The sequence below is a fragment of the Radiomyces spectabilis genome (genome assembly GCF_025331425.1).
Source record: "Radiomyces spectabilis strain NRRL 2753 chromosome Unknown BYT42scaffold_4, whole genome shotgun sequence".
Lineage (NCBI taxonomy): Eukaryota > Fungi > Mucoromycota > Mucoromycetes > Mucorales > Radiomycetaceae > Radiomyces > Radiomyces spectabilis.
The window spans coordinates 371,576-387,488 of record NW_026251929.1 but is presented as its reverse complement, the minus strand read 5'-3'; the positions used below and the strand labels follow the sequence as shown (position 1 = coordinate 387,488).

Genomic DNA, 15,913 nt, shown 5'->3' with positions numbered 1-15,913 from the left:
TGGAAATAACGTACGATGTCATGTTTCAATACGAAGCAATGAAAAAGGAGCATCATTCTGAGGAAAAAAGGGCAGCCACAAACGGGGCCCAGCCCCTTCTTCGAACCAGACCTGAATGACGCCGAATTGTTTGACCTCTACATCAACCACGACAGAGATTTTATGTCACTAATTTCATCTTCCGTCTTTTCTCGATTGCATTACAGCCCTACAAAGAGGTTATCAGAGGGTACATCTACTGGGAATGGAGACCTAAATATGCTCTTTCTGTTTCCTTGACTGTGACTGTGACCGTTCCGATGCCTACCCAGTTTTCTTTTTTATTTCATTTGTTTGAGACAAATTGACCACCAGGATATCTGAAACATTGCTATGAAAGAAGCGACTTGATGAAACAAATGATGGAATTTTGATAGGCACAACACTATCTGCATTGATAAAAAATTAAAAAGAATAACGTTGGGAAAAATGAGTGATATGGCATATGCATACAAGTTCATTATAAGTGAATGCGTCAAAAACGGTAGAGAAGGGAAATTATACGGTGGATAAACGGTAAATGGGATGCTGGCTTTGAAGCATTCACTACCACCACACTGAGCACATTATGGGTGATGGCGTAAAAAAAAAAGTGAGACGGCCTAAAATGATCCATGTCAATCCTGGAGATTCTGTCAAGTTCCCGCATAATCCATTGGGTATATGATCGTTCGACAACCTGGCTCACTGCGCTTCAGCATCAGCATATGACAGATAGCACAAAAAGATTAGATGAATTATGTTCCTCTGCTTTTAGTCAACTTGACATGATAGGTTCTGGTGTTGGCTCCAAGAGATCAGTAAGCGAACAAGCACGGCCTGAGTTGGTTATTTATTAGTACTATTATGCTTTGATATTCCCAGATGATAGTCAATAAGACAAGTTGTTTCTATGTACATATGCATTTTAACGGCGAATGGACCACCCTTGGCTGGTCTTTCTGATAAACTTTTTTCGTTTGAGCATGTCCAAGAGGACTATCAGATTCTGTTCGTTATAAGGTGGGTTGGCGTCTTCCACAATGGTCAGGATATCCTCCATCGTCAACACTTGACCAGGTCGATCCGCGAAAATGGAATGCAGACGAGTCAACTGGGTGGAACCAGGCGGTGATTGGAACGAACTGGGGAAGTATTTCAGGCTGAACCGTACAGGAATTTGACCTGACATGCCACTCACCATCGACATCATACTTGGCGTCGACTCACCGCTTCTCAAACTTCCATTTTCACTCATTCCGGGTGTCGCAATCGCACGGTGCGAAGGTAATGCTTGCGAGAATTCGTAAGCCACATCCCCCGGCTCGCTCGGGATGTCGGGTAACGACAATTGGCTAAATGACGGCTGATTAAACGAGGGAAGATCGAAATCATCATCCTGTGGTGGTGCCCGTCTCCGCTCATCTGATTCGCTATTAGTTACGGATCGGGATACATTATGCCAGCTATCATCGTCGTGCTGCGGCCGTTTCGATACTCGCAAATCCTGGTTGTAGCTTTCAAATACTCTTTTTACCGTCGGTGTGCTCACCATGGGCGTGGTGGCCTTTCTGTACATCGGTGTCGTGGCCTGATACGGTGACACAAACCGACCATAGACTGCCTGCAACTCCTCCTCTGGATCCATCTGTTGTAGTCTTTCTTGTCGGTTCTTCATAAATTGTTCAAAATGTTCCCGTCCCTCATCGTCGGCCTTGCTCAACGCGCTTCCATCCCATAACGTCGTGCTTTTATTCGATCGATGTTCCGCATGATCCATCATTCGTGCGCTTCCGGTATTCGATGAAGACGACGGCGGGCTGCCTGCTCCAGCAGCTGCCAGTAGATCCTCAGTGATAATCTTGGCGGCGTCCCGTTGCGGGGTTCCTATTAAACGCGAGGGCGAAATACCAAAGGGTATGGTGCGAGGAGGTGACAAGCCATTCTGATCGGTGGGATCGCCTGTACGTGATGACGAAGACGATTCACTGCACGCGCGTTGTACCGTGCTAAATGCGTCAGAAACAGACAACGGTGCCGGTGTACAGGCATGTTCATGGAATTGGCGTCGTAATACTTTGCCCAGCAGTTTATGATCGGAATGGGACAATGTGGGTGATAATGCGCGGTGGCGGGTCATACTTGGTAATAATGATGACGTATCCGATACAGCTTCCAAACTCATTTCGTTGTTTAGACGTTGCCACGGCGATCGTCCGCGCAAATCGGTTGTTGTGCGATCCCCCGGTGTCGTTGCAATAGTCGAAGCGCCTAATGGCGGTCGATTGGAACCCATGATCTCGTCGTCTGTGCGCGTCAGTCCATGCCCATCGTCAAGTGACTGGAAAAAGTAGAGCCATAACTAAAACATAGTTGCACCACATTAGTATCACAGCAACTAAACATGTTCAACATCAGTTTAAGAACCTTGCTACCGTTCCACACGCCTTTACTGGCTTCAGCAAACTTATCCACGGCTGGTAGAATGCTCGATGAAACGATCTGATTGCATTTAGCAAAGTTTTGATCAATAGCTTGAAGGGTAAGGGTAATGTTCTGCTGGAGTTTTTCTAATTCAGCGTTCGCGTCTTCATCTGTAAAAGCCATGTCCTTTTGTACACAAAAAGGGATTCATCCCAGTGACCTGAAGAAAATCAAATCTTTGTAACTCAGCCGACGATTCAGAAAAAAGGTCGTCCAACTGAAAATCAGTGATGCCTGGTTCCTTTTTTTTTCTTTTTTCTTTTTTTTCTATGCACAGTGATCGCGCTATTCGCAACCGACTTTTATCGTAAATAAGATAATATCAAGTTTAGCGACCCCATCAAAGTACCTTTTTTGTTTGAAGAACCGGTTTTGGAGGCTACCCGACAATTGAAAAATTACGATAAATAAGTTTTATATATCTATAGTAATGCGATAGGTAATTTGATGCCAAAAATTACAGTTCGTTAGCCGCGAAAAGGATCGTCCTCGGGATTGGGTGTTGTGGTATTGACTATTGAGCTGATATCTGTCAATGTATCTCTATCCGAATCGGTATGCGGATCGTCCAGTAATTCGTCATAGTAAGTGATACGATAATTGGATTCACGATGAGTATGTGAAGAAGCAACCGTGCGACTGCGATGCAGTTGAGTCTGGGAGGACAACGACGAAGGCCGTCTTTGCTGTGTCCTATTGGGTAAAGTTCTACTTCTCTGCAGTGATGTGGGCACGGCTTTGAACACATCTTCCTCCAGAGCGCTATTTCGGGCTATTTCGTCTTTTCTACCATGTCCATAACGAGCTGTGGCTGATTTACTGCGTTGCAGTGGGGTATATAACGGACTGGCAGGGCGTTTTTTGCGATGCGCAATGCGTTGTACGGGAGCTGAAACTTGTCGCTGCAGTGCCACTGGGGGCGGTGTGCTGTCAGATAATAAGGTTGGTTCAGCGTGAACCTGCAAATTTGGCAAAGATCGGGATCGTCGGATCGTAGGAATATCATGCTCCGTTGCAGGTTCTTCGGTTTCTGTTGGTTGAGTCCATGTTTGCACGAGGAGCGGTGCCGATTGCCGTTTGGCAATGGCGATAGGATCGATGGTGGCACCAAACTCGTGCAAAGACAATGGTTGAATATCTTCGGAATCGCAATCACTCCATTCACTTTTTTCTGATACTTCCTCGGGTATCCAAGATTCATAGATATCCACAAGCTCGGACGTGATTGTCCGTGGTTGCTGTTCCCCGGTATGACGCGCAGGTCCAACTGTACCAGCGGGCGCCACCAGACTTTGCAACCCTTCGCTCAGCAAAATAGGCATGGTATCGACGGTTTTTCGTCGGCCAACGGTTGCTTCGTGAATGGAGGCTATCTCCTCCTCTTCTGATTCCAAATATTTGGAATATCGCTCCTTCACGCTGGTTTCGTAGGTATCTCGCTTTTGCTGTTGTTGCCAGTAACTCTCGGCATGATCATTGACGACCAGACCGCGGAATTCGTCATCAGTGGCGTTGTGCGATAACGATTCCTGGAACAAAGAGGAGTGTGCTAGCGATTTTTGCGACGAAAATGGGTTCGGAGACAACGATTCGCGGGCTAAAGATGCTTCGGAGAGACGATCTTCTTCTTCTTCTTCAGGCTCCAGTACTTGGTTCTCGGTGACTGTATTGAATTGAATAGCACCACCTCCATCCAATTGCATTACTGTTAGTCTGTGTGCATTTTTGTCTCGTTGGCCCTGGAATGGTTGGACCGTGCCAAGGTTTCCTTTGGTATCTTCCATTTCGATCTGTTGTTGGGTGCTAAACCTGTGGTGATATACTTTGGGTAAAAGATGCTTCACATCGTCATGAATCATCGGAGTCGACAAAGTGTTGTGAAGCATTGGATCACGGAATTGCTGCGCCAAGGAGTGATGTGTGGTTTTCTTCTTCACAGGAACCATTTCCTCCATGACCGCCAACTGAGACTCCGTTATCGCTGAACCGCTCGAAAACGAACCCAGCACGTGCATGCGTCGGTACAAGAAATACTGATACACCACGGTCAAGACGGGAAGAGGAATCAGGATATAGCATTGAAGGTCGCCGCCTTTGAGTTTGAGAATGATGATCATGATCACCTGGAACAGGATGGTGGAAATCATCATGGTCTGGAATATAGCCGGCCACATCTTGCCTCCGCTTTCGATCTTGGTGACGAAAATGTACATGAGCATGTACTTGTAGACGACTGTGGCGGTGACAAAGTACAAAAGCGCAAAAGGAAGAACAAGTGGAGCAATGGCAGAGTACACAAGACCGATGGTGAAAAAGAACAGTAATAGATTGTAGTTTTGAGGGTAATCAAAATTGGGCGGTTGAGCAAATTCGCGCAATTGACGAGGGCTAGGTCGTGTGATCCATTTGCGCAAGGTGATGATAATAAAAGGTAGTAACTGAGCCAATTCCATAGTGATGCCCAACGCTTTAATGCATACATAATTGATCCAAAAGGTTGATACGTCGGCAATGTTCTTGGCCAATTGTAAAAGGTATTCAGAAATGGGTTCTTGGTTACTGATCGATCCTGCATGTGCGAGAGCGCCGAGCTGACCATAGATACCGATAAAGATCGATATCAAGGTGAATACCAACAGGTTGTTGACGATGAAAAATGTATACAGTTTGAGAAACACTTTTCGGTCCAAGGTGGTTTCGGCACGGTAGCCTTGCTGCTGGGACAGGTAGCGAAAAAAGAGGGGCACCAGGAAGAAAAACGCGGCCATGACAATCGGTGTGAACCATGCTTGAATAACACCCATGAGCAGTTCATGATTGTCAATGAATTCTTGAGAGTTGGGCAGCAGGCGGATGATATTGATAACGTTGGAGGTCGCTGACAAAGCACCTATAGGTATAAACCAAGCCAATGTGAAGCCCCAATAAATGGCTCGGCCCACCCATCGCCTGATATGTCGTGTTCGATGATCCATTTGTAAATTGGACCATATCAGATCATTCGGTGGAGGCGAAATACGGACATCCATGTTCAATGCCTCTTCTGATTTGCGCAAACGTCGTGCCAACATTTGAAGTGCATGATTGGCATTATGAGCCCACGAAGGTTGGTCAAAAGCTATCCAGCCATACGGAGCTACCTTTTTCACTTCATGCCGTGACTGCTTGATTTCCTGATCCAGGTCACTGACTTGCTTCGTATAGTACTCAATGGCATCGACTTTCCGGCCACCACAGCCTAACCAGCCGCCAACTTTTACGCTCGGTCGTTTTTGAGAAATATGCTTACCGTCTATAAAAGGCAAAATTCAGATGAGTTGATAAAACGGAACGCGTGCGAAGATTGTAATGGATGGTTGCACTGTGTGACACAAGACCAACGAAGAACTTACCATTTAGATAGGAAGCCAATGCGTTTTCCAAATGATGTACGGCTTCTTCGTGTTCTTTGATTAACTTGATCAATTTGGAGCTGTGATGACCTATCAGAGCCTGCTGAATAGGGTACTGGATCACGTTAAATGACTGGAGCCACGTTTTAAGCTTTTCGTCCGAGCGCATCGGGGTTGGAACCCCGCTAATGAGAAGTGTGTTGTCGCTCTTGGATTGTTGAAAGAATCGTTGACGCATGCGGACATAGTCATTCGAAGCGCGGTATGTACAATAAATGATGAGGATGGAAAATATCCACGTGGCTGCAAATGGTGACCAATACCATCGGATATCGGGATCTGGTCGTAACTTTCCATGAAGGTAGTTGATGCCTGAAATAGAAAGAAAGTCAAGCCCCGGCGGTGGCGGCCAATCGCTGCACACAAGCAATTTTTAGCATCGAATTTTTTTTTTCCTTTGAAGCTTTTTTGGCGCTTGATTTCCCCCAAGCGAGAATTCATGATATCTTGAGACCCTAACTTACCCTGTAAATCGTGTAGCGACAATATTGATTGGTATGAGGACACATATACCGAGGAGTGACATGATCAATAAAAGGTTCTTGAAGAGACGAATCGTGCGTAAGAAGAGCACCGCATCGTAGCCGATGCGATCCATCAAGAAATCGTCCGTTGCCGAGTACACCAATTTTATCCAAGCGAACCACCCCGGCGTAATGACAGGCGGTTGTTTGCTACAGTAGGCATAAATATATGAGCGTTCGAGAAGAGATTGAGATTGGAATAGTCGTCGAAAGGAATTGCATTGACATACTCTGGTGTTGCAAACTTGGATTTGGGTGCATAGACCAAGGAATGCCGTGGTCTGAGCCAGCTGAAACCAGCTAGAACAACAATGGATATACCAAGATTGATCCCCAATTGCGTGCCCATTGCCTTGAGGTTGAGCTCCGCATCCTCTCTTTTCTGATCCTCAAAAGATACGTAAACATTGCTCATCGGGACAAGGCCGAAAGGATCAAAGATAATACAGAAAAAATGAAGAATGAAATTGAAAACGGAAAAGAAAAATGAAGGGCTATTAATAAAAATAGATGGAAAGATAATTTAAAGTAATCATACGGGAGTTTTAAAAAAAGAGAGTTTTGTAACCACTCTTGTGTCACACCTTATATCCTTTTCTGTTTCCAGTATTTCTGTCACCGGGTCGGCGGAATAATATGATCAGATACACGGCGCCCCCGTTCATTCTTAGCAAAGCAATAGAAAGAGGCAATTGACAAGCCAGTCAAATGTATCGCAATCTGCTTTATTATGTTAGTAAAGCAATTGTAACGATTCGATATTACGGACGTTGCGAGCGGCTGCTGATACCGTGCCATAAGTGCCCGAATCATTGATGCGTCCCTACAATTAGTCTGGGCTACAGCAGCATTTCAAGTCGTATTGTAAGCTCTGTGATGAACTTTGGCAATACTTAGCCTTGTTATAAAAAGTTAATTGCATAGTTCTGGCAGCTGCAAGGACAAAATGGACATATTACGTTATCGATTTCAACCTGAGAACCGTTGAAATTCTATGCAGATTAAAAGCGCGTTCACCCAATGAAAAATTTCCATATCCTTGAGGCCCCCTTGCTCCGCAATGAAAAAAAAAGGAACCATCTTTGATAACTTCAGGGCACGATCGTGTTTTTCCGACAGCACAGACGCGCCGATGCAGGCATCGGTGACAGCTTTGTCGGGTAGTCATTATTCAGTCTGTTGTGGATAGTGAATAGTTCCATTGTCATGGCAAAAAGAAACCAAATGGTATTGGCATAACAACACGGAAGCCACCTTCGCATCGATTCTTACGGGAGTGATGGTGACTTCCAAGTTGTTATGCCGACACGAATTACTGTTTTGTCTTTTTTTTTACCTTGACAGTGAAACTGACTATTATTCACAACAGACTGCCGCATGCCTAATTTTTTTTTCCGACTGCAACCACTTGCAGGCACCAAGTCTTTCATTCTCCTGAGCCGCTTTGACATTGAATGGCGCAGTGACCCACTTTTTCTTTGCAATCGCGCTCCGCCATTTGAAACGCAGAGTAGGCGATATCCACTCAGCTTGTTCGTTGCAAGGCCAACTGTTGCCGGAGTTCTACAAAGTGCTTTCTCAAAGTACCTTGAATTCACTCCAAAACTTCGAAACATCAAAGGTTGCCGTGGATTATTATTTTATCAGGGCTCCATTCAGTCGTGGTTGCGTAGAGCCAGCCTTGCTTGAAGACAGAGCACATAAGATGAAATTATTAGAGGGCCGCCATGATCAAATATGCCGAAAGAGATTCTGCATCTTGGGATTGAATAAAAAATTAATGACGATTTTATGTGGTATAATATGTGTAAAAAGAAGAAAAAAAATGATAAATGAACATTCCATGCAAAGATGGAAATTATACAAAAGGTCTAGCTTTTTTTTACGTATTCTTTTCTATCGGTTTCCTTCGATCATCAAGACTAGCTCGAGGACTACCACGGGGACTGGAGTCGCTGGGAAGCCAAGCATGAGTGGAGGCCGCAGTCGTACCGGGAGCTTCTCGGTGCTGCCGGGTCGAGAGTGGACCATCACTAAGAGCATACTCATCTTCGTCAGATAATTCATGAATCGCAAATCCAATTCGTGATGTGGGTCGACTAGCCGAGGCACCCATGGCTTCACCGGCTAAAGGCGAAGGAGCTCGTTCGATGGACATTGTCGAGAGACCATGCAGGTTTGGTGAACTGCCTGTACGCGCTGTTAAATTCGAAGTACTGCTGCTCCGATTCGCCAGACCAAATGCTGATGATGAACTACGGAATGGCAAGGTTCCTGACCCTTCACTTCCATGATAGCTACCGGGCTTCCCGTTCGCTATCAGCATTCCAATATTATGACTGTCACCGCTGTACCGTTTTTTGCTCCAATATTTCCTGGACACAAAGCTGTGCGATTTTTTTGAAGGTCCCAGCGTTGTTCTTGATCCGTTGGTGTTGTCGTTGGGCGTATTCATGTTCATGTTGATGCTGACACTGTCATTCAAGTTGATGGGTTCCGTAACAATCGGTGGATCGGATGGTCCATTGTTCGCGTTGACATACATGCCTCTACCTCGCAGCAACCGTGATGTCCAATACCGCAATAAAACCGCGCTCCGTGATATCGTGGACGACAGTGCATTCTTCACACTACCCAGCGTCGACTGGCCCGTCGTACCGGTACTGACTCCTAAAAGTCCGCCGTTGGATCCGCCATCCAGTCGTCGATAATCGCCATCGAATCGTCGTTTCCGTCGCGAATTGTTATAAAGATACCAGATGAACCCAATGCAAGCAATCATGACCAACATGATGCCAATACTAAAGACCGAAGTGTCCATCCACAGGCTGTCCAGAAGCCCGGGTTTGCTGCTTGGAGAAATCTCGGCAATGGGACGACTGTGATCATGATCGCCTGGTTCAGGTAATTCAACGCCATCTACAATTTGATGTGGCCCTTCGTCGTCGGTGCTGTGGCCGCTTAACTGATTAGGATAGTCCAGCAAGGGGATCTGATTCGTTACGTGGAGCACCATGTGGCCAAGTGTCCAGGAGACCTGAATATCGTTGATGGTATCGATACTCTGGAACGGCGTTGTCCAGTTCTTGGATTGAACGCTTTCGATGGATTGTTCAAGAAGTTTGGCATCATCGCTGAGATGTCCACCGGGATCGACGATACGCGGCACTTCGATACCATTATGCAAGACATTCACGATCCAGGCCGATTTGAAGCATTGCAGCTGGTATCTCTGAACTTCGACGACGCTCAAATCTTTATGCTCCGACATCAGCACGGTCCAATCCTTGGCACAGTATTCGCTTGCCTTGGTTTCGTACTCTTTAAAGTCATAAACGCCTCCCAGACCGAGAATATCATGAGACGAATACCAGTATTCCGAGATTCCTACAAACTTATTGACGGACCAATCGATGTGAGGTGTGTGAACTCCATTGAAAAGACAAGGCTCCGTTTTACATTCCGCATCTTTGTTCAACAATGGCGACGTGGCTTCCAGACATTGCGTAAAATTTCCCGTTCCATGCAACGTGAGCGGGACACTGGTGGAATGAGCATCGGTGATGTTCAAATTCACAGGAAGACAAGGTTCGTCCAAATGAAGACTGTGATGTTCGTCTAGCACATTTTTCCCGCTTTCCTGAGCGTACATCTGCTTAACGCGTTCTTCCAAGTAGCGTCGTCGCGCTTCATTACTACCATAGCCCAAAAAGGTAGTAACAAAGACGTCATAATCCACGGATCGGCCATCCAATGTGCGAAGATGAATTTTGGCCAAGTGACTTTTGTGCTCCTCCTTTTGATGATGTTCAGGTTCAAATGCAATTTGCGTGCTTGCGCCTCCCATATCCAAGAAACCAAACGTGTGGTGAGTCTCTCGTTGACCCTCGTCATTGTCGATATAGTTTTGAATACTGAGATCAAATCCACCCATCAGGTAGTTGGTCGCTACCCAACCATAGACGCCTTCCAATTCGCCCGGAATAATTTTAATATGCGTATTGCAGTCGCTCATAAAAAATGGGTAGTTGTCACGAATATATGCGCAAGTGGCGTCGAGCACGGTCGCCTGTTCTGATTCTGGCAAAAGACGCATGCCAGCGGTGGCCATGAGAAATACAGGTGTAGTGGTATAATTTTCTTCAGGCACCACTTCTTTGGCAAAATTCAATAACGTTCGGAGATGTTCACCGATCTCACTAGGTTTGGATCCAAATGTAGAAATGCCTATCAACCGATAGTGTTGGTGTCAGAACAATACGAGCGTGCCGACCGTGACGGTGGCATCCACTGTCAAAAGGAGACACCTACCGGGTTCTTGACGATGAGTCCATTTGAGTCCGTGTTGATCACCTCGTTCCACAATAGGGATTTTTCCTCTAAGTTGCTCGGGTGGCGTGATGGACTTTACATGTTCATGATCCTTCCACGAATAAACATAGACTCTTGAACCGGAAGAGCCTGCATCGATAACAATGCCATAACGTCTGTTCTTTTTCCAGTCATGATCGCTTTGCAGAGTGGTAATATCGGTTTGTCGTTTGGTAAGAGACCGATGGAGCATTCAGATGAGGAGGAAAAAAAAAAGAGATAAAAGGCTGTCTTTGGAATGAAGGGCGATAAGAATAGATAAATGCTATACAGCGTTGGACTAGACTGTATACAGAAACAGTAAGAGCCGAGTGTACATAATGACGAGTCGCGTCGTCATGGCAAAAGCTTACCAGTAATGTAAAATGAGGGAGACAATTTGGAATCAAAATGCAGAATGAAAGACGAAGACAAAGCAGGAAGGGCAAATCCAAAAAAAGAGAAATTCGTAAAAATAGAAATAGCTGATGGACAAAAAAAGCAATTGCCGGCGGTCATTCAATATGTGCCCCAGAAAAAGGCCGTCAAATTTTTTTTTCCCTGATAGGGACAAGCAGGCACTCCATGCCAACAAATAGCGCTTATTCCATTTTGCTCCAATACGCACCATCCGCTGTATATATCATCGCTTCACACTTTCTAAGAGAAGAAGGGCTATTCGTAGGAGATAGATAAAGTCACTCTATGTCAGAAGAAAGCATATCAAATGAGTATAGAAGAGTAAATAAGACGGGTAACGGGGAACTGTAGGCATTATCAGCGGTGGATACACATGGATGGCTTTCTGTCTGGTGATAACAATAATAATTACCTTTATTGCTTTCAACTTCGAATCCATGTGTAAAGGTAGATATCTACAAAGGGGATCCTCCGCCGGGGTTCATCCGCGTTATCCGAGCTTTAGAATTACACGTAATCGTATCAGCGTTTGAAATCTCACTACTTTTTCTAGTTGTTTTATAGTGACCTCCATCACCGCGTCCTAGCCAATTACCACCAGCCTGCCGAGGTTGCGAACCTCTGGGATGAGCCACCTCTTCACAGCGGTTACAATAAGTTTAGTTGAACAAGAGTAAACAGTGAATATGTTTTATAAGCATTATCTCTTCTCTGCTCAGATTTACGTTTCCACTGGTTGAAAGTTCGTCACTTTCCAACTTTGCGAATAAACGGATAATCGCAATGGGGGTTTTTTTTTATTACAGTCAGCCCGATTGCCGATTTTCATTACCCTTCTTTTTACAATTTGAAACGATCCATTATTTTGGTTGAGGGAATGTTGATTCATCCAGTGAAAAAAAAAAGCCAAACCACTCCTTAATAAATGCTGTTATAGTCCCTTTTTCCTTAAGTGCTGGATGTTTTGGGCTGATGGGATACATTGAATTTGTTGGATATATCGTTATTGTTACATAATGTCATGCCATGTCTCCTTGTAACCATAGTCATCCGAGTCGTCTGAATCCGGTTCAGAGTCGTCCACATCTTCCTCTTCACGTTTCTTCATGCACTTCAGACATCTAGCTTTTTCGGCGTTTCTTCGCTGACTCTACATGACACAAATCAATCCAACGTCGTCAATCAAAAGATTCTTATGGAGGGCGACTGTCACATATTTACCTTTGCAAAACGTTCAAGTGGCATAGTCTTGGTGCAGGTCATGCAAGTGAGCGTCTTGCTTTGGGTTTGCGTACACTTTTTACACGTAACTTGCTTCTGCTTTTTGTTATAGCTAGGAGGAGCCCAGGCTATCAACCGATCCAATCATGTCATTTTTATCCAGTATTGTCCTTATTCAAACAAGCCAGTGGCAAGTTACTTACGGTTGAAAGTGGCTTTCGTGACTTGAGTCTTGGAAAAGGCATCCAGTTGCTTATCCTAATAAATACATTTTTGCAGTGATTAATGTCGAGTAAATTATTATTGTCCGTTAGTATAATTACCTGATTACAGAAAACACAACGAAGAGTGGTGATTTTGGATTGATCTGTGGACAGAAAGGATACGAATGAGAACTATCCCCCGAGGCTGTTAACGGGTCATATAAACTTACCGTTGGCTGCAAATGTGCCGTGCTGTTCCTCATAACCGAGCTGCACGCGGATCTTGTTGGCGGGACCTTGGCGACTCATAATGGTTGACAACAGAGAACAATTGTACGCACAAACGGCTTTCCCCTCAAACTGCGCAAATGAAGTTCTGGTTGCTGCGAGTGACTTGTTTCTGAGAAACGCCAAGTGTCTAAATAAATACCATTATACGATCTTTTCACCAATCATCTTGCTCCAGTCTTTACCTTTTACCTTTTTATCATTCTTTTAAAGCCATGCTGTTACGCTATGGCATCAAAATTGGGGCTAATTCACGGCTCAATATCGAGACCATTCATCCGTGCAGAAAGTTTCTATTTGCAAGGATTTCCACACTTCTCTTCTCTATTCTTGATACGAGATCCTGCTAGTTGTCAGCTACCCCCATCTTCTTCTTTCTTGCACCGGAAAACCTTGTTAAATACAACCAAAAGATTCGATGGATGCCCCTATTGTTGTCTGCCGTTCCTTGTTCTTTTCAAGTTGTATCTGACAGGTTGCGCTACAGTCGGGGATCCAATTACGAACGCATCCAATCATTGTCCGCCTTGATCTTGCAAAAGGAAAACCACTTTGTCGTTCCGACACGATCCGTGGCCCAAAGACAATTGGTTACTCGTTGCAATAACCCTCAAGCCAACTATTTCATCCAATATCCCTTGACGACAAATGTTCGGATGGCTGTTAAGGAGATGCCTGCTATCTTCTGGGCTGACATATTGATTTGCAATGAGTGCTGCACAAATTGTCCAATTGACAGAACTTTTTTCGCCATGTCACAATTATTATTGCTGCAATACCATATTAAATACAACAGCACAGTTGTGTTACATGTGGTGCTAGTCGTCCTATATGAGAAGGATTTCAATATATACCGTCCATCAGGCGCAGCGGGATTTAAGAGTGTGTGTGAATTGGGTGACTCCGTGCACGGGAAGACGTGGGAAACAGACGGCTTCGATTAATGTGCAACCGGAACTGGTTTCGTTTTCTTTTTACCTTTTTTTCCCTCTAAATATCTCTAATGACCGGACAAACACTCACTGAAGACCGACGAAAAGAATTATTTCAACTCGCACTTGATGGTTAGCGTCAAATAATATCCATTGTGATAGTGTAGCTATACTTATTGACTTCTCTGTTCCTGTAGCCAAAGAAAAGGCATACTGCCCTTATTCGAAATTCAGAGTAGGAGCGGCATTACTTGCGGAAGACGGTACCATGTTCCAAGGTAAATGTCCCTGATCTCTCTGCTACTGTCGAAATGACTCATTTGTGTTTTGTACAGGCTGCAATGTAGAAAACGCATCGTACGGTAAGTAGGCCCTGGGCCATATAACACTATTTCCCACCATTATTTGGTTTCTTATACGGCTATTCTGGTAAGGCGGGGCTATTTGTGCTGAAAGAACGGCATACGTCAAGGCTGTGGTAAGTTTTCCGCTTGTATTGTTTTGTGTTGTATTGATGGCATGCTAAATGCAACGGCGGCATTAGAGTGAAGGGCACACTCGGTTCGTTGCCCTGGCTGCAGCCACCGACGAAGATGCGTTTTGTTCCCCATGCGGTATCTGCAGGTATGTTGGTGAGTAGTTTACATGAAAATAGCAAATGCCAACTATCCCTTGTTGCTAGACAATTCATTTCCGAATTCGGTCCTGCCAACATGCCCGTCTATCTTTTGAATACCAAGGGCGAATTTACGCAAATGACTATCGAGGAACTTCTCCCCTACTCATTCAGTCTCGAGAAGAATAAACAATAATAATATATTCCCTCTCTGCACCATGTGTTTACCAGCGCATTTCGCTCTTTTCATAATGTCCACGTTCCTGCTTTCATGGTGGTATAAATCATGGGTGTTTTATTTCATCATGCCTGCTGCACCGTGAGTGAAGAAACGGGTCAATAAAGCCGTTAGGATATCTCGTCGTTCCTCGATTGCTAATCGTTGAAACGCGGTATAAACGGATACACCTGTGCATCGTCATGAACATTAGTTTTTGTGCTATGCATATGTTACACAAACCCTTTTTCATTTCGAGTTTTACCTTTGTGGTCCCTGATTTGTCCCAATGTCTTTCCTGCAAAAGCACCCTACAAACATCATCAGACCATCAGACTTGCCAATTATTATGGAAAAAAACCTGTACGCGAACTTACCACAGCAAGACCCCCTACGTTGCCGATAATAAATCCTAGAATCGCTCCCGCACCAGCACCCAAGATTCGCCAAAGATGCGATGGATGTTCCACTTTTTATCGGGCGGAACAGTTAATCACACGCTCATACTCCATATACTCTCAACGATCATCGAATATCATTTCCTTACCTTCTGGGCGCAATAGTTCTTCAAAGACATTACCAAACATATGATGTGCATAGTTTGTGGATGTAGTCGGCTCAGCAGTGGAGGATGAAGCAAACGTTCTGTGTTGTGCCCTATTTCGATCAAAGGCTTCCCGACGTGTGGAATCACTAAGGATATAATAAGCGTCGGCAATCAACTGAAACTGTCTCGTTTGCTCTGCCCGTTCAGCGGCCGTCGCAGTGTCAGGAAGACGGTCGGGGTGGTGAAGCAGTGCCTGCTTTTTGTAGGCTGCGATGTATGGTTTAAAAAAAGTCTTGGCTCTTTTTCAAAAAGCGAAAATAATGACATGAGAACCATACCTTGGCGAATGTCCTCCTGTGTAGCGGTTTCGGGAATGTCCAGAATACTGTAATAATCAGGTAAGTTTGTCATGGTGTGAATTCAACAAGGTTGAAAGCTTGGAAGGAAGGCAGAAAGAAACCGTACAGTCTCTTGGCGAGTCATGATTTTTTCCTCTTTTGATTCGTTCACCGCAGCATAATCGCTGCCATGACCCCAGGCATACATATTAGTTAGTCCAGATGACCGTCATCCTCTTAAACCCGTGTCATATTATTTTTGTTGTATCAATTATGAAGAATATCATTTCTGCACTATCATGG

General features: G+C 44.8%; 8 protein-coding genes across 8 annotated transcripts; 2 read left to right on the top strand and 6 right to left on the bottom strand.

Annotated features, from left to right (window-relative positions):
- Positions 1-819: 819 nt before the first annotated feature.
- Positions 820-2,627, bottom strand: BYT42DRAFT_562168 (DASH complex subunit Ask1-domain-containing protein; the record flags this gene model as incomplete). Its single annotated transcript, XM_051567438.1, has 2 exons — positions 820-2,380; positions 2,446-2,627. Coding segments are annotated over 2 exons (1,616 nt in total), but the record flags the coding sequence as incomplete, so codon positions are not given.
- Positions 2,628-2,792: 165 nt separating this feature from the next.
- On the bottom strand, positions 2,793-6,987 carry BYT42DRAFT_562165 (uncharacterized protein). Its single transcript, XM_051567437.1, has 4 exons — positions 6,709-6,987; positions 6,419-6,628; positions 5,895-6,310; positions 2,793-5,794 (listed from the first exon to the last, which is right to left on the bottom strand). Exons 1-4 carry the CDS (start codon positions 6,891-6,893, stop codon positions 2,970-2,972), a joined length of 3,636 nt encoding a protein of 1,211 aa, XP_051425020.1. The 5' UTR covers positions 6,894-6,987; the 3' UTR covers positions 2,793-2,969.
- Positions 6,988-8,240: 1,253 nt separating this feature from the next.
- On the bottom strand, positions 8,241-11,266 carry BYT42DRAFT_562161 (nucleoside phosphatase family-domain-containing protein). Its single transcript, XM_051567436.1, has 2 exons — positions 10,790-11,266; positions 8,241-10,705 (listed from the first exon to the last, which is right to left on the bottom strand). The coding sequence occupies exons 1-2, from the start codon at positions 11,040-11,042 to the stop codon at positions 8,361-8,363; spliced, it is 2,598 nt and encodes an 865-aa protein (XP_051425019.1). The 5' UTR covers positions 11,043-11,266; the 3' UTR covers positions 8,241-8,360.
- Positions 11,267-12,036: 770 nt separating this feature from the next.
- BYT42DRAFT_562157 (uncharacterized protein) lies at positions 12,037-12,814 on the bottom strand. The gene is made up of 3 exons (XM_051567435.1): positions 12,673-12,814; positions 12,470-12,597; positions 12,037-12,398 (listed from the first exon to the last, which is right to left on the bottom strand). Exons 2-3 carry the CDS (start codon positions 12,509-12,511, stop codon positions 12,258-12,260), a joined length of 183 nt encoding a protein of 60 aa, XP_051425018.1. The 5' UTR covers positions 12,512-12,597; positions 12,673-12,814; the 3' UTR covers positions 12,037-12,257.
- On the bottom strand, positions 12,454-13,272 carry BYT42DRAFT_257242 (uncharacterized protein). The gene is made up of 5 exons (XM_051562736.1): positions 13,153-13,272; positions 12,903-13,090; positions 12,793-12,836; positions 12,673-12,727; positions 12,454-12,581 (listed from the first exon to the last, which is right to left on the bottom strand). The coding sequence occupies exons 1-5, from the start codon at positions 13,161-13,163 to the stop codon at positions 12,508-12,510; spliced, it is 372 nt and encodes a 123-aa protein (XP_051425017.1). The 5' UTR covers positions 13,164-13,272; the 3' UTR covers positions 12,454-12,507.
- BYT42DRAFT_257233 (uncharacterized protein) lies at positions 13,188-14,086 on the top strand. The gene has a single exon (XM_051562735.1). It carries the CDS (start codon positions 13,383-13,385, stop codon positions 13,902-13,904), a length of 522 nt encoding a protein of 173 aa, XP_051425016.1. The 5' UTR covers positions 13,188-13,382; the 3' UTR covers positions 13,905-14,086.
- On the top strand, positions 13,881-14,995 carry BYT42DRAFT_562153 (cytidine deaminase). The gene is made up of 6 exons (XM_051567434.1): positions 13,881-14,024; positions 14,090-14,170; positions 14,228-14,254; positions 14,327-14,370; positions 14,437-14,516; positions 14,575-14,995. The coding sequence occupies exons 1-6, from the start codon at positions 13,964-13,966 to the stop codon at positions 14,702-14,704; spliced, it is 423 nt and encodes a 140-aa protein (XP_051425015.1). The 5' UTR covers positions 13,881-13,963; the 3' UTR covers positions 14,705-14,995.
- A 77-nt stretch (positions 14,996-15,072) lies between these two features.
- On the bottom strand, positions 15,073-15,683 carry BYT42DRAFT_592646 (DnaJ domain-containing protein; the record flags this gene model as incomplete). The annotated part of the gene is made up of 3 exons (XM_051570634.1): positions 15,073-15,194; positions 15,273-15,539; positions 15,611-15,683. 3 exons carry the CDS (start codon positions 15,681-15,683, stop codon positions 15,073-15,075), a joined length of 462 nt encoding a protein of 153 aa, XP_051425014.1.
- Positions 15,684-15,913: the final 230 nt, after the last annotated feature.